Source organism: Rhinopithecus roxellana, chromosome 10 (genome assembly GCF_007565055.1).
Source record: "Rhinopithecus roxellana isolate Shanxi Qingling chromosome 10, ASM756505v1, whole genome shotgun sequence".
Classification (NCBI taxonomy): domain Eukaryota; kingdom Metazoa; phylum Chordata; class Mammalia; order Primates; family Cercopithecidae; genus Rhinopithecus; species Rhinopithecus roxellana.
Window position 1 is genome coordinate 45,602,342 of NC_044558.1, and position 22,728 is coordinate 45,625,069.

At 34.5% G+C, this 22,728-nt stretch overlaps 1 protein-coding gene across 1 annotated transcript in view; it reads right to left on the reverse strand.

Moving 5' to 3' along the window:
• The window catches only part of LEMD3 (LEM domain containing 3), a 78,773-nt gene that overhangs the window by 14,928 nt on the left and 41,117 nt on the right, over window positions 1-22,728 (reverse strand). Inside the window, exons 2-4 of the mRNA XM_010386908.2 lie at window positions 21,001-21,038; window positions 18,124-18,190; window positions 15,540-15,607 (exon numbers count right to left, since the gene is read on the reverse strand). Coding sequence (XP_010385210.1) covers window positions 15,540-15,607; window positions 18,124-18,190; window positions 21,001-21,038 — 173 coding nt within the window. The remainder of the gene's footprint in view (window positions 1-15,539; window positions 15,608-18,123; window positions 18,191-21,000; window positions 21,039-22,728) is intronic.

The following is a 22,728-nucleotide window of genomic DNA, read 5'->3' on the forward strand; positions in this document are numbered from 1 at the left end:
TAGACCCAGGATCAGATCCTGGCTCCATTACAGATTAGCTATATGTACAACCTTAAATGGGACAAGTGAAAATATGCCACCTATTCAGATGTATCTACTTTGACCACCTTTTCCGATCCTAACCCTTAATAGCATCAGTCCATTGCCCACTCAATAGCTGGAGCTAAGGATTATGAATCCACTCCATCCACCTAAGAGGCAGAACAATATATAGAAAAGACCAAGTACTTTGGTTCTATTCCCAGTTCCATCACATAGTAGCTGGATACTCTAGTTATTAGCCCCTCTACGGTTTAGTTTCTTTATGAAATTGGTCTAATACCATCTATCTTGTTGGATCATTCTGAAATTAGAATTAACATACAGAAAGTACCACATTGTACTTTATAAACTTTAATTATTATCATAAAATTTCCCCCTCACTCCACTTCTCAGAACACTCATTTTTCCACACAGATTTTATTAACAGTAATTAGCATTCTAGGCCATAAACGTCTATCCAGCCCCGTAATTTGACACATTTGCAGCTGTCTACTTTCCTATTTTCTTCACAAATCTTAAACATATTCATCGTGTTAAAGGTTAAGCAGGTTTTGAAAGCAACCTAGGAACGTAACCCCCATTCATTACATCATTCCATAAAAAGTTATACAAAGTTACTACCATTTAACTTAAAAACCAACCATGTATTTTCATGGAAATATAAACTATGTATTTCTTAAATGTTCCACCAGAGGGACCTCTTAACTTTTCACAAATTAAAATAAGCTTTCAATATCAAAAACGAGTTTTTTAAAAAGCTCAAGAAGAGCACTGGAGTAGTTAGAAAAACAGTGTTTAAATTATTTAAATTAGTTATTAAGTTTATTAAATTTCCTTTGAAGAAGAAAGTTGGATAAAGTAAGAATTAAAATAAATAATTAAATTCAAGAAAACAAAAACATGTTACTGAGGCCTATTCACTCATTTTCTCCATCAAACATTTACTATATTTATTGTGCTTAAAATGTACTAGAAGTTGTGAAAAAATTAGCTTATACCTATAGGGGCTCTACACATTCTTTGCTTTATTTATTCCTCAATCTAAAAATTAAATGTGTTGCTGGTGAAACTACAGTGCAAATATATGAAAACATGTAATAGATCTCTTTTTCCATAAGCAGAAGCCCCTCCACATAGATATTATAATCCTTGTTTGATACACCTTTGTAAAGAGTTTCCTCCATATTTATGCCAGAATATGGACAAAATAAAATAAAATAAAGGCTAGATTGTGCTAAAGCAGTTATTTCAAATTGGGAAGTAATACAGCAACATATATCAAAAGCATTTTTAAAAGTTCATGCTATTTGAACAAGTAATTTCCTTTTTAGGATTATTTCCTAAGAAATATTAGAAAATTACTATATGCAAAGAGTGATTTCATAATACTGAAAAACCACAAACCAATAAAATAAAATCATATAATGAAATATTCAGTGATAGAAAACATTTTCAAAAATCGTTCAGTGATTTTTGAAATACACACAATAATTTCAAGGGAAAGACACATGAATATTTATAGTATAAAATATTTATAATAAAGTAATATTAGCTTTAGAAAAAAATATTTATAATAATTAGAGGAAAATGGACCAAAATTTTGCCAGTTGTTATCCTTAGATAGTGAATTTGAAGCTTTTTTCCTTTAATTTTCCATATGAATTAAATAATGAGTGTTATTTATTTCTTTATTTTTGAGACAGGATCTCACTCTGTCATCCAGGCTGGAGTGCAGTGGTACAATCAAGGTAATCCTCCCACCTCAGCCTCCTGAGGAGCTGGGACTACAGAGGGTCTACAGAGCCATGTACCACCAAACCTAGCTATTAAAATTTTTTTTTTCTGTAGAGACAAGATCCCACTATGTTCCCCAGTCCAGTGTGCAACACTTGGGCTCACATGATCCTCCTGCCGTGGCCTCCCAAAGTGCTGAGATTATAGGTGTGAGCCACTGTGACTACCCGGTATTACTTAATTTTACGTTGAAAAAATGAGCATTATTAAAAATAGTACTTTAAGACTTTTATATAGAACTTAAAACTATATTTTTGGGGGGGAAAACCCTGTTTAAAGCTCTCTCTGTTTTGCTTTTGGCAGTACAAACTGCGTCTATGGTGATGACAAACCACAGCAGGTTTTATAGCATTTGAAAAACATGAAAAATGAGATTCCAAAAAGAAAAGGTAACAAAAACATACATAAACCTAACTATATAAAAAGAGTATTAACATTTTATATAAAATAATTCTTTAACCAATTAAGAATGAAATTAAATTAATCCACAATCTTATAAAAATATGCAACAGAAATTCTAATAAATTAAAATAAGACAAAATTGAATATGAAACATAAAATAACTCAAGATATAAAAATATTCTAAAGGCTACAGAGTTCACTGGAGAAAAAGCATTGAATATAATTTAACATCTCTTCATGATAACTCTCAACGAACTAGGTACTGAAGGACACAATAAAGGCCATATACGGCAAACCCACAGCCAACGGCATACTGAATGAGAAAAAGCTGAAAGCTTTCCCTATAGGAAATGGAATAAGACAACAGTGCCCATTCTCACCACTCTTATTTAACATAGTATTGGAAGTCCTAGCCAGAGCAATTAGGCAAGAAAAAGAAATAAAGGGCATCCAAACTGGAAAGGAGAAAAATTCTCCCTATGTGCAGATGACATGATGTTAATGTAGAAAACCCTAAAAGTTCCACCAAAAACCTCTTAGAACTGATAAACAAATTAAATAAACTTGCAGGCAGAAAATCAATGCTCAAAATCAGTAACATATACCAACAAAAAACTAGCAGAGAAAGAAATCAAGAGAGCAGTTCTACTCACAATAGCTACAAAAATAAATAAATGAATAAAATACCTACAATTAAATTTAACCAAGAAGGTAAAAGATATATAAGAAAAACCATAAAACACCAATAAAAAAGACATCCCATGTTCACAATTAGAAGATTATGAAAACAACTACACTACCAAAAATAATCTATAGATTCAATGCAATTCCTATCACAATACCACTGACATTCTTCACGTAAGTAGAAGAAAACAATTCTCAAGTTCATATGGAACTATGAACAGTCAAAGCAATCCTGAGCAAAAAGAACAAAGCTGGATGCATCACACTATAAAACCTCAAAACATACTACAAAGCTATAGTAAGCAAAACAGCATGGTACTGGCATAAAAGCAGACACACAGACCATCGGAACAGAATAAAGACCCCAGAAGTAAATCTACATAATTACAGCCAACTGATTTTTGACATAGGTGCCAAGACCATTCACTGGGGAGAGGACAGTCTCTTCACTAAACGGTGCTGTGAAAACAGGCAGAATGAAACCAGCCTCCTTATTTCTCACCATACACAAAAACCAACTCAAAATGGATTAAATAATTTAAGACCTAAAATTATGAAAGTACTAAAAGATAATACAGGAGGAATGCTTCAGGACATTAGTCTGGACAAAGGTTTTTATGGAGAAGACACAAATGCAAAAATAAATGGGGTTATAGCAAAATAAAAGATTCTGCAGAGCAAAGGCAGCAACAGAGTGAAGAGACAACTAGTAGAATGGGAGACATTTGCAAACTATTCATCTGACAAGGGAATGATATCCAGAACACACAAGGAACTCAATGGGCAAACGAGCTTAACAGACATCTCTTAAAAGAAGACATACAAACAACCAACAGGTATATGAAAAAATGCCCAACATACTAATCATCAAGGAAATGCAAATCAAAACCACAATGAGATATTCACTCACCCCAGTTAGAATTGCTAGCATCAAAAACACAAAAAATAACAAATGCTGGCGAGGATGCAGATAAAGGGGAACTCTTATCCACTGTTGGTGGAAATGTAAAGTACAGCCATTGTAGACAATAGTATGGTGGATCCACAAAAAATTAAAATAGAACTACCATATGATCCAGCAATCTCACTACTGGGTATATATCCAAAGGAAACGAAATCAGTAAGTGAAAAAGGTATCTGTACTCTCATTTATTGCCACATTATTAACAATAATATGGAATCAACCTAAGCGCTCATTAACAGATGAATAAATAAAATGTGGTATATATACAAAGGAATATTATTCAGTCATAATAAAGAACAAAATTATGTGATTCACAGCAACACAGATGCACTTGAAGAACATTATGTTAAGTGAAATAAGCCAACCACAGAAAGACAAATACCATATGTTCTCACTTGTGGAAGACAAGTGAGTTAGAAGTCCAAGTTAAGGACTATTAAGAACTTGGCTTATTTTACCTTTGGGGAAGCTAAAAAGTTGATCTCGGGGAGGCAGAAGACAATAGTGGTTACTAGAGGCTAGAAAGTGGCAAAGTGACAGGGGGAGGGGGTGTAGCCAGAGGTTGGTTAAACAAAATTATAACCAGGTAGGAGGAATAAATTCTAGTGTTCTACAACACTGCAAGGCAACTATAATTAACAACAATTTATTATATACTTTCAAATAGCTAAAAGAGCAATTTTTGAATGTTCCCAAAACAAAGAAATTATAAATGTTTGAGGTGATGGCTATGCTAATTACCCCACTGGATCATTACACATTGTATACATGTATCAAAATATCACACTATACCCCATAAATATGTACAATTATGTTAATTAAAAATAATAAAAGTGGCTGGGTGCAGTGGCTCACGCCTGTAATCCCGGCACTTTGGGAGGCCAAGGCGGGTGGATCACAAGGTCAGGAGATCGAGACCATCCTGGCTAACACGGTGAAACCCTGTCTCCACTAAAAATACAAAAAAAAATTAGCCAAGTGTGGTGGCGGGCGCCTGTAGTCCCAGCTACTCGGGAGGCTGAGGCAGGAAAATGGCGTGAACCCTGAAGGCGGAGCTTGCAGTGAGCTGAGATCGCGCCACTGCACTCCAGCCTGAGTGACAGAGCGAGACTCCATTTCAAAAAATAAGAAGAAGAAGAAGGCCGGGCGCGGTGGCTCAAGCCTGTAATCCCAGCACTTTGGGAGGCCGAGACGGGTGGATCACGAGGTCAGGAGATCGAGACCATCCTGGCTAACACGGCGAAACCCCGTCTCTACTAAAAAATACAAAAAACTAGCCGGGCGAGTTGGCGGGCGCCTGTAGTCCCAGCTACTCCGGAGGCTGAGGCAGGAGAATGGCGTAAACCCGGGAGGCGGAGCTTGCAGTGAGCTGAGATCCGGCCACTGCACTCCAGCCTGGGCGGCAGAGCGAGACTCCGTCTCAAAAAAATAAATAAATAAATAAATAAAAATCAGAAGAAAACAAAAAAAGTTACAGTTCATTAATAACTTTTTTTTTAAGTAGATATAAGCAGTTTCCAACTTAACTCATGCAAGGGTGCTTCCAGTAACTTCTTTGCTGCCAGTCTCTAGTAGAACTAATCTTATACTCTACTGCTGCCTGGCTTAGACTTTGACTTACCCCAATCCCACATCTGTGCCCCTTCTTTTTAACATGTACTATTACTGACTCACAGCTACAAGAAAATGGTTGGGAGAAGTGAAAAAGAGGTTAATAATTCTGCACCAATCCCTGCCTCTTCCTCAGTTCTACCTTAATTACTGGTCAGGTCCTATCTTGTCCCCAGTCCCTATCCCATTTCTTCAGTCCTTCAAACACAATACAGTCAGTCCTTTTATCCATGGGTTCCACATCCATGGATTGAAATACTGAATAGAGTCGATATAGTCTATCATGAATCAAAAATATTTGGGAAAAAAAACAGATGATTATGTCTGCATTAAACTTATACAGTCTTTTTTTTTTTTTTCCTTATTATACCCTAAACCAGGGGTGTCCAATCTTTTGGCTTCCCTTGGCCCCATTGGAAGAATTGTCTTGGGCCACACATAAAACACATTAACAATAGCTGATGAGCCAAAAAAAAAAAAAATCACAAAAATTCTCATGTTTTAAGAAAAGTTTACAAATTTTTGTTAGGCCGCATTCAAAGCCGTCCTGGGCTGGGAGTTGGACAAGCTTGCCCTAAACGATACAGTATAATAATAACTATTTACATACCATTTACATTGTATTATCAGTAATCTAGAGAAGATTTAAGGTATACAGCAGGATATGCATAGGTTATACATAAATACTACAGTATTTTATATAAAGGACTTGAGCATCTACAAATTTTTGTGTCCATGGGGTCCTGGAAGTAATCCTCAGACACCAAGGAAGAATTAATTATATTTAATATGCCTTAAGAGTCTCAGGATTCTTCTGAAAAGCAAATGAAACTTGCTTCAGGAATTTATGACCAATCATAACACAGATCTGTGGTATTACCTCTCAGAGATCAAATCTCAGAGGTTTAACTACATAACAAAAAGAAAATAGGAAAGAAACACTGAATGGAATAAGACAGTCCTACTATTAGAAGTAAAAACCCATTCAATTATTTTATAAGGAACAGTTTGCTTGCTTTGGATTCCCACTATGCCTTTCTTCATGGAATATTTTATTCTACTGTTTCCTTTAGCCTCCTCAATCCAATCCCTTTTTTTGCCTGCACCCTGACATTCGTCCATCCCATAACACTGAGCCCTATAATCATAACTCCTTCTTAGTCAAGATCTTTTTGAATTCTGATTCTTTAACTGTCTAGTCTATTAGCTATCACACTATCCATAAATTTTACTGTCATTAATGCTCTCATCTAGGTCAAAATGGAAAATAAAGACAATAAACAACCTTAAGCAAAATTTCTATGGCATGTTATTAGAGATTACTCGCTAGAGTGGCACTGATTTAATTAGAAAACACAGAAACTGAGTTTATTGGGAAGCTACTATAATCATCAGGCACTGAGCTAGGCATTTTATATACTCAAGCCTCCCAACAACTTTGACAGGTATTAACAGCAGTCCCACATTCACAAAGAAATGGGTTCAGAAAAGTTAAAGAGACTTTACCAAAATGCAATAGCTTCTACTGGGAGTGCCAGAATTTGACTCCAGATATAATCTCATTATTATACTGTCTTAGGATCTTTTTGGTACCTACATATAAGTCATGCATTAAGTTAAAAACTCAGTCAATATTTCTCTTTGTTGACGAGCATATCACAGGAGACTATTACCAAAACTTTGCTGAAAGCCTTAAAACATATACTACATTTTTAATTTTTAAAAAATGGGAGGAGTGACATCAGCAAGATGGCAGAATAGGAAGCCCCAGACCCTCCTTCCCTCAATGAGACACTGATTCAACAAAAATACATGGATCAATTCCATTTAAGAAAAATCCAGATATTAGTTAAAAGGTTCCTGCACCTAGGCAAGCATAAAACCACCTGTATCAAAGCTGTTATGAAAATTCATGTCACTCACTTCCCAGACGCTCCCATCACCCTACAGGGTAGTGCAATAGAGAGGAAACTGCCAACTCGTGGCTTCCCCCTCAGAAGGAAAACAGAAGACTAGAATATATCTCTAATGGTCTAACTTTTGGAGGCAACTGGTTTCTGTCGTGTCTGAATCTAACAGTTGAAAGACACCAAGTTAAGGACTACTAAGAACAAAGGCAACAGCACTCACTCACCATTGTCCCTACCCCCAGCTCGGCATGAAGAAAGTTGAGAAAAACCCCAACTCTTGGCTTCTCCCTGAGGAGGAAAAAAGTTAGACATGCATCCAAAGTTCTGACTTCACAGAGGCAGGGAGCGTTGCCTGGCTGTCTTCTGCCTCACCTGATTCAAAATGCTGACAGGACTCAGTATACTCTAGATACCTGGGGGCCCCTATGAAGAAAAAGGAGCTGGGCCAGGCACAGTGGCTCACGCCTGTAATCCCTGCACTTTGGGAGGCCGGGGTGAGTGGATCACAAGTTCAGGAGATCGAGACCATCCTGGCTAACATGGTGAAACCCCGTTTCTACTAAAAATACAAAAAATTAGCCGGGCATGGTGGCGGGCACCTGTAGTTCCAGTTACTTGGGAAGCTGAGGCAAGAGAATCGCTTGAACCAGGGAGGCAGAGGTTGTAGTGAGCTGAGATTGTGCCACTGCACTCCAGCCTGGGCAACAGACCGAGACTCTGTCTCAAAACAAACAAACAGAGTTGGATAGCTTATGGCAGCTCCAGATAATCTACAGACACCAGGGATAATCTACAGATATCAGGGATCAAAAGATTATAAACTATGAGAAAATAAACCAGCAAAACTTCTCTAATTGGAAATTCACACGCAGAAGTCCAGAGAGGACACAACCACAACCACAGAAAAGATATGTAAGAAACCCAGAATCTCTACACAGACATACTGGTAAAAGACTTTCCCTGCACAAAGTCTACAAAGGTGGCTAGGTTTGTTTTTGTTTTGTTTTTTTCTGTTGTTGTTAAATGCATGAATCCCAACACAAAGTAACAAGGCACATGAAGAACCACAAAAATACAGTCAATCAAAGAAACAAAACACACTTCCAAAACATAACCTAAAGAAGTAGAAGTCTAAGAATTACATGACAAAGAATTCAAAAAAAGCCATCATAAAGATACTCAACAAGATCAGGAAAACAATGCATGAACCAAGTAAGAATATCAACAAAGAGACAGAAAATATTTTTAAAACCCAGAAATTTTGGAGCTAAAGAATAACTGAATTTAATAATTCATTAGAGGGGTTCAAGAGCAGACTGGATCAAACAGAAGAAAGAATCAGCAAACTCAAAGAAGGTAATCTGGAATTATTCTATCAGACAAGCAAAATGAAGAAAGGATAAAGACAAGTAAAGAAAGTCTAAAGAACTTAATGTAACACCATTAAGCCAACCAATATAAGCAATATCAGTAATATGGAAGTTTCTGAAAGAGAAGAAAGAAACAGGCACACACACACACAAAAAAATCCATGTATTTGAGGCCCAAAACTCCCCAAACCTGGGAAAGAAAATGGGCATTCAGACTCAAGGAAGCCAATGAATCCTAATGAGGATAAACCAAAATAAGTCCATATTGAGACATGTTATGTTCAGATTGTTGAAAACCAAGGAGAGGAAAGCAGACAAGACGCAAGCTACTCATCACATACAAGGGAGTCCCCAAAAGACTTTACGAAGCAGAAGAGAGTGAAATAACATATTCAAAGTAATGAAAGAAAATAACTGCCAACCAAGAATACTGTGTGTGTGTGGTGGGCGAGGGGGTTGGGGGAGTAGTACATCATACTATTAAAAATGGCATATAATGTGAGACTTATGAATTGTTTATTTCTGGAATTTTCCATTTAATATTTGCAGACCATAGTTGACTGGGGGTTACTGAAACTGTGAAAAGCAAAACCATGGATAAAGGGGACTACTACATATCCAGAAAAACCATCTTTCAAAAATGAAGAAATAAAGACTTTTTCAGAATAAAAGCCAAGGGAGTTAATCATCACTAGAACTACTTCATAAGAAATGCTAAACTGAGTGCCAAGTTAAATGAAAGGATGCTGCCTAGCAATGCAAAAGCATATGAAAATATAAAGCTTGCTGATAAAGGTAAATATATAGACAAAATCAGAATACTGTAACACTGTAATGGTGGTATGTAAATCACTTAATTGTGATATACAATTTTAAAGACAAAAGTGTAAAAAACTTTATAAAAATATGTTGATGATACACAATATGCAAAGATGTAATCTGTGACATCAATAATATAAAAAATGAAGAGAGATATAAGTAGAGACTTTCCATGTGACTAAAGTTAAGGTGTTATCAGATTAAAATATCATTGTGAATATAAGATGATTTATATAAGCCCCAATAGTAACCACAAATGCCTACAAAAGACACATAAAAGAAAACGAGAAAGAGATCACAGCTTGTCACTATAAAAAAAAAAAAAAAAAAAAAAAAAAGACACACAAAAGAGTAAGACATGAAAAAGGGGACAAAAAAAGCTATAATACAGAGAGAAAATATTTAATAAAAAAGGCAATATAAGTCCTTCCCTATTAGTAATTACTTTAAATGTAAATGGACTAAACTCCCAAATCAAAACACACTGAGTGGCTGAATGAATAAAAAAAAAACCTCCAATTTTATCATGTATACACCTTAGATTTAAGGACACACACAGGCTGGCAGCCAAAAGATGAAAAAAGATATTCTATGCAGATAATAACTAAAAAAGAGTAGGGGTAGTCATACTCATATTAGAAAAATTGTTGACTTAAAGGCAACATGGTGAGATCCTGTCTCTACAAAAAGTTTAAAAATTAGCTGGGTGTGGTGGCATGTGTCTGTAGCCCCGGCTACTTGGGAAGCTGAGGTAAGAGGATCACTTGAGTCCAGGAGTTTGAGATTGCAGTAAGCTATAATCTCACCACTGCACTGAAGCCTGGGTGACAGGCCTAGACTCTGTCTCAAAAAAAAAAAAAAAAATCACATGAGATAAGGAAAGACATTCATTATATAAATGACAAAGGGGTCAATTCATCTAGAAGATTTAACAATTCTAAATATATATGTATCCCACATTAGAGTACTTGATTATATGAAGTGAACAATGACAAAAGTGAAGGGAGAAATTACAGTAACACAATAGGATGTTTCAATACCCCTCTTTCAATAATGAATAGAAGATCAATAAGGGAGCAGAAGACTTGAACAACGATTATAGATCAAATGGATCTAACAGAAATATACAGAAAATTCCATCCAACAGGAGTAGAATACACATTCTTATCAAGTGCACATGGAACATTCTCCAAATTAGATCATATATTAGACCACAAAAATCTTAACATATTAAAGATGACCGAAATCCTACCAAGTATCTTTTCACACCACAATGAAATGAAACTAAAAATCAAGAGCAGAGAAAAACTGAGAAATTCACAAATATATGTAAATTAAACAACATTCTCCTAGAACAAGCATTGGGTCAAAGCAGAAATCAAAAGAAAAATTATAAATTTATTAAGATTAAAAAAATAAAAAACACAACCTAACAAAATTTATGAGAAGCAGTAAAAGCAATACCAAGAGAGAGGTTTACAGTGATAAGCCTATGTTAAGAAAAAAAAAAAACTCAAATGAGAAATCTAACTTTACATCTCAAAGAACTAAAAAAAGAACATACTAAGCCTAAGGTTAGCAGAAGGAAGGAAATAATAATAAAGATTGGAGCAAAAATAAATTAAATAGAGAATTTAATGAATCAACAAAACTGAGAGTTGGTTTTTCGAAAAGATCAAAATTGACAAACCCTTAACTAGACTAAGAAAAAATCAGAATTCATTTCTGAGTTTATTATCTATTTTATTAAAGAAGAATTAATGCCAATCCTATTCAAATTTTCCTGAAAAACTGAAAAGGAGGAAACACTTCCAAACTCATTTTATGAGGCCAGCATTACTCTGACACCAAAGCCAGACAATGATACTATAAGAAAATTACAGACTAAAATCCCTGAGATACAAAAATCCTCCAAAAACCCTAGCAAACTGAATTCAAAAGCACATGAAAAGGATCACACACCAGAATCATATACCTCAGACACAAAGATGGTTCAATATACAAAAATCAAAATTGAGTATGCCACATTAATAGAACAAAGGATTAAAATCACATGATCATCGCAACAGATTCAGAAAAAGCATTTGATAAAATTTAATATCCTTTCATGATAAAACCATTTAATAAAGAGGAATAGAAGGAAATTATCTCAACACATTAAAGGTCATGCATGGAAACCCTTAGCTAATATCATACTCAATGATGACAAACTGAAAGATTTTCCTGGCCAGGCACAGTGGCTCACGCTTATAATCCCAGCACTTTGGGAGGCTGAGGTGGGTGGATCACCTGAGGTCAGGAGTTCAAGACCAGCTTGGTCAACATGGTGAAACCCCATCTCTACTAAAAATACAAAAAAATTAGCCAGGTGTGGTGGCACACACCTGTAATCCCAGCTACTCAGGAAGCTGAAACACATGCATCACTTAAGTCCAGGAGGTGGAGGTTGTAATGAGCAGAGATCATGCCACTGCACTCCAGCCTGGGCGACAGAGTGAGATTCTATCTCAAAAAAAAAAAAAAAAAAAAAGATTTTCCTATAAGATCAGGAAGAAGGCCAGGGTGGCTATTTTTCCCATCTCTATCTGTCATAGCACTAGATATCCTAGCCAGAGCAATTAGACAAGAAAAAGAAATAAAAGACATCCAAATTAGAAGGAAGTAAATTTATCTCTCTAAACAGGTGACATAATCTTATACACAGAAAGCCCAAAAGATTCCACCAAAAAAATCTTGTTAGTTGGCTGGGTGCAGTGGCTCATGCATGTAATCCCAGCACTTTGGGAGGCCAAGGCAGGAGGATAACTTGAGTCAAGGAGTTTGAGACCAGTCTGGGCAACACAGTAAGACCCCTATCTCTACTAAAAAAAAAAAAAAATATATATATATATATATATATATATAGTTAGAATAAATAAAGTCAGATAAGTTGGAAGATATAAAATCAATATACAAAAATCAATTACCTTTTTTTTTTTTTTTTTTTTGAGGCAGAGTCTCGCTCTGTCGCCCGGGCTGGAGTGCAGTGGCCGGATCTCAGCTCACTGCAAGCTCCGCCTCCCAGATTTACGCCATTCTCCTGCCTCAGCCTCCCGAGTAGCGCCCACCACCTCGCCTGGCTAGTTTTTGTATTTTTAGTAGAGACGAGGTTTCACCGTATTAGCCAGGATGGTCTCGATCTCCTGACCTTGTGATCCGCCCGTCTCGGACTCCCACAGTGCTGGGATTACAGGCTTGAGCCACCGCGCCCGGCCAAAAATCAGTTACATTTCTATACACTAACAACAATCAATCTGAAAAGGAAGTTAAGAAAATAATCCCATTTACAATAGCATCAGAAAGATTTAGATATTTAGGAATAAACTTTACCAGGGAGGTGAAAGACTTATACACTGAAAACTACAAAAAAAAAGCTGAATGAAATAAAAGACACAAATAAATAGAAAGACATCTCATGTTTGTGAATTGGAAGACTTAATATTACTCAAATTACTATACTACCCAAAGCAATACAGCAATACAAAATCCTAAAAGTGTTTTTTGCAGAAATAGAAGACATAATCCTAATATCCATATGGAACCACAAAGGCCTCACACTGACTTTAAAACATATGACAAAACTACAGTAATCCAAACAGTATAGTACTAGCATACAAACAGACATAAATGGACCAGTGGAACAAAATAGAGAACCAGAAATAAAGCCACTGATATATGATCCAACAATCTTCTACAAGGGTGCCAGACTATGCAATGGAGAAATGACAATCTCTTCAATACATGGTGCTAGGAAAACTGGATTTCCACATGCAAAAGAATCAAACTGGACTTTTATCTTACACCATACACAAAAATCAACTCCAAATGGATTAAAGACTTAAATGTAAGACCTGAAACTATACAACTCCTTGAAGAAAACATAGAAGAAAAGCTTCTTGATGTTGATACAGGCAATAATTTCTTGGACATGACACCAAAAGCATAGGCAACAAAAGCAAAAATAGAAAAATGTGCAGTAAAAGAAACAGTGAAAGTGTGAAAAAGTAACCTACGGAATGGGAGAAAATATTTGCAAACCATGTATCTGACAAGGGGTTAACATGCAAAATGCATAAGAAACCCCTACAATTCAAAAACAAAATAAATAACCGAATTTAAAAATCAGTAAAGAACTTGAACAGCACTTCTCCAAAGAAGATACACAAATGGTCAACAAATAGGGTATTATATATATGTTGCATATATGCTATATATTCACACAGATGTATATGTATATAAATGGTGTATGAAAAGATGTTCAACATCAGTAATCATTAGGGAAACACAAATCGAAAACACAGAGAGCTATAAGGCAAATAAATGGTAAGGATGAGGAGAAACTGGAATCTTACTATACTATTGGAGGGAATGTAAAATGGTACAGTCAGTATGAAAACAGTGTGGAGGTTCCTCAAAAAATAAAAAGTTGAACTACCATATTATCTACCAATCCCACTTCTAGGTATTTGTCTAACAGAATTAAAAGTAAAGTCTCAAAGAAGTATTTGTATTGCCATGTTCATTGATGAATTATTCACAATAGCCAAGAGGTGGAAACAATCTAAAAGCCCATCAACATGACTGGATAAAGAAAATATGTGTATACATACAATGAAATGCTACTCAGCCTTAAAAAATGAAGGAAATACTGTCATGTTACAATATGGATGAAATTTGAAGACATTATGCTAGGGGAAATAAGCCAGTTACAGGACAAAAATTGCAGGATTCAATTTATATGAGGTATCTGTTAATCACACTGATGGAGGCAGAAAGTAAAATGGTGGTTGCCAGGGATATGGGGCAGAGGAAAATGGGGACCTGCCGTGCAATGGGTATAGAGTTTCAGTCATACAAGATGAAGAAGTTCTAGAGATTTGCCGTACAAGAATGCACATATAGTTGTACTGCATACTTAAAAATATGTTAATAGATTTCATGTTATGTATTTTTTACAATTTTAACAAGGGAATGGGAGGCATGAAATTTTTATGGCATGACTTGTCCACATTCAAATGCCAGCCACCTTCCAAGGATCAACATTTCCATTTGCAAGAACTCATATCTTTATGAAATTATCTTTATGGAACTGGACTGACAACAAGCTTTCCTATATGGTTTTCAAATTCCACTTTTCGCTTCTGAGAAATCAGAATGACATTTATTCATCTTTAATCTTCTAGTACCTTTCCTTTCATTAAGATTTTCCAGAAATTATTTACAGTAGTTTAGAAAATTCAACAGCTAGTTCTCTTAGTATTCTGAGAAGAAACTGATCTGGGACAGAAGATTTTAAATAAATGGTTAGATGTTTACCTGCTTTCTTACATACTATTACTCACCTATCTCAATTTCCCTCTGATCAATGTTTCTTTGTACCCTTTCCAAATTAATATGCATTCTCTCATAGAGAATGTTCTAAAACAAACTAAAAAAAAATTGAACAGGTGGCTCACACCTGTAATCCCAGCACTTTGGGAGGCCGAGGCATGCGGATCACTTGAGGCCAGTAGTTTGAGACCAGACTGGCCAACATAGTGAAACTCCATCTCTACTAAAAATACAAAAAACATTAGCTGGGTGAGGTGGTGGGTGCCTGTAATCCCAGCTACCTGGGAGGCTGAGGCAGGAGAATTGCTTGAACCCAGGTTGTGAACGTTGCAGTGAGTCAACATCAGCCATTGCACCCCAGCCTGGGGAACAAGAATGAAACTCTGTCTCACAAAAAAAAAAAAAAAAAGTTGCACAATTTCACTTTCTCATAACTGCTCATATTACACCAAACAGTAGGTCCAAGCTTTTAACAGTACAATTAAAATAATCAAATATATGATTCTTGTAAGTAGCAATGATTTATATAATTTTTAAAAATATAACTATTAAAATTCTAATTTCACTGCTTACTTTTAAATACGCAGCTGCCTCTTGAACAGAAAGCGTTCTTTGACTAGAACTGCCACATTCATGATCTCCTGGAAAGATTAGCATATTATTAATTTTGAATCAGTACTCTTTTAAACACAAGAAAAACAATTAATTCAAATATTTTATATATTACACAATTATAGGTTATATTATAATCAGTAAACAAAGAACATGAACAATATTATTTATACTTTCTAGAAGATTCCAGTAAGAATATAAACAAAGAAATTCCAGTAAGAATATAAACAAACAACTACCCTTACATTAACCACACTTTTAAATGCATTTCAGTCCAAACGGGAACATATCTTTTTCTTATAGTCCCAACTAAATTGTAAGCTGTTATAGGAACTGTCACACTGATGCCTATCCACAGATCTTGGCATACAAGACGCCCTCCAGAAATATGTATTATTCCTAAAAGGGAAAAAAATTCAGCAAATTCATTGTGCTAACTTAATTTACACATCTATTCTTAAAGCTAATCATTTAAAGGTTCAAGTAAGTTTGAATTTATTAATAAATTAAAGTATGTGCATTTTCAGAGTATAACTAATCCTATCTTTAGCAAGCGGTGTACATGCCTTAGAAATTGTTATAACATAGCCAGGTGTGGTGGTGTGCATCTGTAGTCCCAATTACTCGGGAAGCAGAGGCGAGAAGACAGCTTGACTCCAGGAATTTGAAGCTGCAGTAAGCTGTGATCACCCTACTTCACTTCAGCCTGAGTGACAGAAAAGATCTTGTCTCAAAAAAATCTTTAAAAAAAAAATTGTTATAACAGATCAACAGGGAAATCAGGTACAAGTTTCCACCTATGATCTGGTTTCTACAAAGGGATGTGCTACATATAAATCACTGGAAAACTACATTTATCTTTTATTTTAATTGTTGATAAGAAGAGAATTCAGAGCTTTTTCTTTAGACTGTAAGTGGTTATTAGAAATAAATTATCCTCACATTGAACTCCAATTGTCACGTTTTCCCTTCCCTGTGTCTTTCAAAAGTTAAAAAACTTTTGTTAACATGAAAGTAGAATAATTAAAGTAAAATCCTTGGCAAATGTTTCTAAAATAAAAGTAGCCATGTTCGTATTTCAGTTTTGTTCAAGTAATCATTTTAATATCAGCAGCCATAAAAAGGGGAGAAGTACCTGTTAAATGAACAAGTCTTGAAAGTTTATTAGTGCATCCTCAGAGATGTAGATCCCACAGATTTAGAGCAGAGGTCTGCAAATTACAGCCCATGGGTCAAATCTGGCCTACTGCTGGTTTTTATAAATGAAGTTTTATTGGAATACAGCCAAGCTCATTCACTTATGTAGTATTTATGGCTGCTTTCATGGTATAACATAACTGAGTGGTTATGACAGAGGCAAACTAACCTACAAAGCCTAAAATATCCACTATGTGGCCCTTTACAGAAAAAAAGCTTGCTGACCCTTACTCAAGGGGAAGGAATCTTATCTTTAAAAGCACACCAGATTATGCTGATTTAGCTGGCCATTAACCATACTTGATAAAACAATGCTACAGAGATACCTGTAGAAGCTTGTGTTAGCAACATCCCTGGCTAGCACAACTAGCATATACTTAACCTATCTCTGAGTGCTACAGTATACCAAATAAATGTCATTAGCTTGCAGTGTGTGAATGACAATCAAAGCAAAGAAGGCTTTTGGCAATATAATACAGAATTAAAAGCTTAAAAAATTGACCAGAATTAAGCACCTAATGGACAAAACATAGATAGATGAGAGAATGGGAAACTGTCAGGATCCTAAATACTTCCATTCAACCAGAGAAGTTCCATATTTACCTATAGGTTGCTACCAATAATCTGGTTTACATAAAAGATCTGCTACATAGAAAAGTTTGAAAACTGCATTTTTCTTTTCTTATGACTGCTTACAAGAATCCAAGTCTCTTCTTTCAGATTATATGTAAAATAAAATAAAAAAAGAACTAAAAAAAGGTAATAGATAAGTTGCTACTGCAGTTTATATGTGCTAAACTTGATACCAATTCATCTATAATAAATTATTCCAATTTCAGACAAGCTCACTACCTTAGAGCTCTCAAACAATTGCTACGAGCAGAATACGAGGAAAATGCAATGAATCAGGAGAGAAAATTGCAGGAGAATAAATTTACTTTATCCAACAGAATGATACCTATACAACCAATAAAAGAAAATCTGCATTTGTATATTTAATCTAATATTTTAGTTAATTCATTGCTTACCTAATTCCTCTGATACTTAAGCTTTCAGGATTTTTTGTTACTATTAATGCAATAAAGAATTTGATCAACTTTATAACTATATAATATATATAAATACGTATATATATATATTACCTCTAATACAGATGGAAGACAGGAAAAAAAGCCTTGATTAAATACACATGTAAAAATCAAAAATCACTCTGTATAGGTAATATAAACTTCTAAAGAAAAATATTCCACAAATATAACACTGGACTTGGAAAAAGATTTTCTACTAATAACATGCTACATACATTTTTCAAAACATTTTTAGCAACTACAAAAGTTAAAACAATTACCTGCAAGCTGTGCCAATCGATCATGAAGCTTATACAATGTGTTCATCATAAGATTTTTTTCACTTTCCTAAAATTAAAAGAAGTTATTATGAAATACCCAATTCCAAGAAAAAAATACACCAAATAATTCTTATTCAAAAACAAAAAGCAGTAAATTTAAAATCATAGAAGCCACACAATCTAAAAGACAAATTCATTTTTAAGTAATGGGCACCATATTTTTAAGAAACCTTAATCTAAGACTCTATTGCTCTAAATATTCCACTTTCTGGAGAATGATTTAAAAATTGGCATAAGGTTAGTGCTAAAAAAGGTCTCATAGACAATAAACTCCATCAATCACCAAAGCAATGTTCCCAATCCCCCTCTACACAATGTATTCTTATGTAAACTGCTCATATGAGACTGTTCTCTTCATCAAGACTGCCCTTCATGTCTTGTTTTAATCTAACTCAACCACATAAAACTAAGGGAATGAGGTGCCCCTGTATAAACTTATGAACCATTAAAATGAAACAAACATTCAACAAACATCTACTAGGAGTTAAGAACTGTTCTCTCAGCAACGCAAGAGACCCAGTGAACAAGATGGTTCGTGTTCTCAAGGGCAAAAGACATTAAATGTTATATAACAACTGTAGAGTAATACAGAAGATTCTCTTCCCTCCTCTTTCTGTAAATACAGAGGAAGGGAAGGAGGGAAGAGAATCTATCGAACAGAATATTTGAGTTTGGTTTCAAAGGAAAAAAATAAGAGATCAGCATTCTAGGCAATGAGAAAGACCCTTAGCAAGGGCCTTAACTGCTATCCAAATGGTCAACTAAATTATAATCTAAATAGGTGTTTATTATATATATATATATATACACACACACACACACACATACTATTTACTATCTATCTATGTATGTATCTATCTATCTATCTATCCATCTTTACAGTCTTGCTTTGTCAGGCTGTAGTAGAGTACAGTGGCATGATGATATATGTTGTTAAGTGAATGAATACATTTTGAGAAAGAAATAGGTTTTGGTTCAATTATCTTTAGTACAAGTACACTAAACTAGCAGTAAATCTGAAAAGTATACAAATCAACTTTTAAACTTACTTATTGGTTTACAGTTTGATTATACTCTTCTTCCATTTTGACTGCTTTTCAGATTGTCTCCTAATATTTCAGCTTAATGTCTAACTACTAGCTTCCCTAATCATTCTGCAAACTAGTTTAAGTTCCACAAGTAAATACATAAAATAAGCTTTCGAATAATCTTTCATTAAATAAAGGCAATTTTATAATTTGAATTAGCTACTTTATAATTGTCTGTTTTAGTAAGGGCCAGATTATTGTTTTTCATTTTAGAGGGAGAAAAATCTATAGGGTGACTCTATCCAATTTTCTCATATATTGTCACCATTAAATATTTCCTTCTTCAACCCTCAGCCAATTTTCTCTTCAAGGATATTTTTAACTGTTTGCATTATGTCTTTGATTAAATAATAATGAATTTTAACACTTGTGATATGGTTTGGCTCTGTGTCCCCACCCAAATCTTACCTTGAATTATAATAATCCCCACGTCTTCTGGGAGGTAGTGGTGGGAGGTAACTGAATCATGTATGGGGTGGGTTTTTTCCCCATGCTATTCTCGTGATGAATAGTGAATAAGTCTCATGAGATCCGATGGTTTTATAAAGGGGAATTGCCCTACATATAATACTCTGTTGCCTGCCACCAGGTAAGATACGACTTTCACCTTCTGCCATGATTGTAAGGCCTCCCCAGCTGAACTGTGAGTCAATTAAACCTCTTTCCTTTATAAATTACCCAGTCTCGGTATATCTTTATTAGCAGCGTGAGAACAGACTAATACAACTTGGCAAGGGGCCCTGTACAGAATGAGCATTTAATATAAGTAAACAGCCACTATCTTCATTATAATTATTACTATTATTCAGAAGTTCAGAACTTCAGTTTCCTCCTTGGGGAAAATTAAACAGAAAAAATAGTCTTCTATTTCCAATGTTCAGTAAGTATACTGTATCAAATTTAAATTATGACACTATAGCACTGTTATACTTAATAATGCAACTGAAAAAGCCAACTTTGTTTTAAACAATTATCACCACAATAGAATATTACTAATTATTTCAGAGTTCCACTTTAACAACAGAAAGTAATATTCTATGGATGTGATTACACATTATTACACATCCTTCAGTACAACAAATAATGTTTTCTATGCAAGTCTATATAACAGCTCCTATAATTAAAAATTAACAACTAATTACAAGCTTAAACATCTTAATCTCTGAAGTCCCTGTAATGATGGGTAAGTGAAAAATATTTTTACATAAATAAGATTTAAGTTAAAATTAGTATTATAGCACTCTTTAAAAAATTAAAGAAATAGCCTGAAGGATATGCTGTCTTTCTAAGTCCTTTTGATGGTTGAATAAGCATGCCAATATGCAGAAGATCCAAAGAGATAAAATGAGGGCAAAACAGACAAAAACTGTTAAGGTATCCAGCAACTACAGGCAAAAGGCATACTTTTAAGTGTAAGACAAGATCCACTGATGATATGCCACTCCCATTTTACTTGGCAGTTGTCTTTTACGGTAAAGTGATAAACAGTTCAGCTCTTAAGAGAAAATCTGTGTCAGATTTCATTATACTAAAGTTAAGGAACACTCTGAATAAGAAAGCCTATTATTTTAGACTAAAATAACCCTAAAATTACTATTTTTTAGTTGATAAAACCTACTGTTTTAGATTAAAATAACTTTAAAATTACTTTTTTTAGTTGATAGTATTCTAATGCTTTTATCATATAAAACATGACATGAAATTATCAGCATTATGATCATTTACTTACTTGTATTTTTCCAAATGTTTCACCAAAGGGGTTTTCTACTATCAAGGAAAGAAAAAAAGAGAAGTATTAGCATCACTTAAGAATTAAAATCCCCCAAACAAACTCTCTGAAATGCCAGCATGTACTTTGCTAAAACTGGATACAAATATGCAAACCAAATGTAAACAAACTGGTGATAATAAAGGTTGGGGAAGTAATTTTTCAGACTTACACTTATCATTCTCACTCTGAATTAGTGGTTTTCCTCATAATCATTGAGATCAGGTGCTCTGGTGTCACAGAAGCTGAGTTCAAGTCCCAGCTCCACCTCTACCACTTATTAGTAATGTCTCCTTGAACTAACATCTAATTAGCTACTTTAAATTGTAGTTTCTTCTTTAAAGGAGTATGGATAACAATGATACCTACCTTATACAGTTGTTGTCAGGATTAAATGAGATAAACAAGATAAAATGTTTGACACAGTGTCAAGCACTTAATATGCACTCAACACACACCATTATTATTACTGTTAATGACTATATCATTTGTTTCCACCTTAACTTGATTTCACTTCAAAATATAGAGTAAGAAGCAGTTAACTACTGAAAGAAATCTATAAGATGCTTTAAAACTGAATAATTCATTTAGAATTCTGACTTCTAATGATTTTTTTAAATCCACGTTCCTAATCCTTGCTAACATCTGAAAAAGTGGCAAGAAAAAAAAAATACAGATCGAAGTAACTAAGCATTAAAATCTCAGTATTAAACAATTCCAAATGTCCAATAAAAATATTACATAATAAGGAAAGGATTTACCACTTTCCATCCAACCCCTATGCCCCTCCTTCACCTCTAAATTAAGATACAAAAATGTTTATGGGTGAATATGTAGCACCTCTCAGGGTTTTTATTCAGAGTCTTCTCCTTATCATTTTGTTTATTTTAATATCACATACAAAAATATTCAAAGCTTTCAGATACCTGTAAACTTTCATATTTTATATAGACTATATATCTGTATAATCCAGGTTACGACTAAGACTAACTAAGACTAACTGATCTCACAAAGTAGTTCACACTGACCAGGTTTCCTTTCTGAGATGCTTTTCTATTTTTATTTGAGAAAACAGGAAGTCCCATAGGAACCAGGAACTGCCTAATTCTAAGAAAGTTCATCTGAGACCAGCTTAACAAGGTACAATAAAAGAGCAAGGAAAAAAAAAAATGCATCCTGTTATCATCATAAGGGATCTTGCTAATGGATTTTTAAACGATGTTTCTCTATACATCAAAGGGTTTTAATGTTGGGAAAGAAAAAGTTTCGAAAGACATTACAGAAAATCAAAGGTACTCAAAAGGGGAATACGGAGAAGAAATAATATAGCTTCAAGATTAAATAAAATGTTAATGATCAGAACACATGGACTAAAAAGATACCCTTTTTAATAATACTAATTTTTCAATGTAAACATTGAACAGCTATATTTAGCTCAATATACTACCAAAAAAATGCCTTGTCATTTGGCCAAATGACAATAAATTAGCCAAACAATACTAAGTGTAAGAAGTATTTGCTCTTTATAAGAACAATTCTTAAAAATATAAGTGTGCAGTTCCAAAAACCACGTTTTAATGTCTATGAAGAAAAGCCATGCTAGTATTGCTTTTTTGATTATACGCAAAATTACTTTTTGTTAATGGAAAATCAGCTCTGTGAGTAGCTCCATAAAAGCGTAACTGTAAA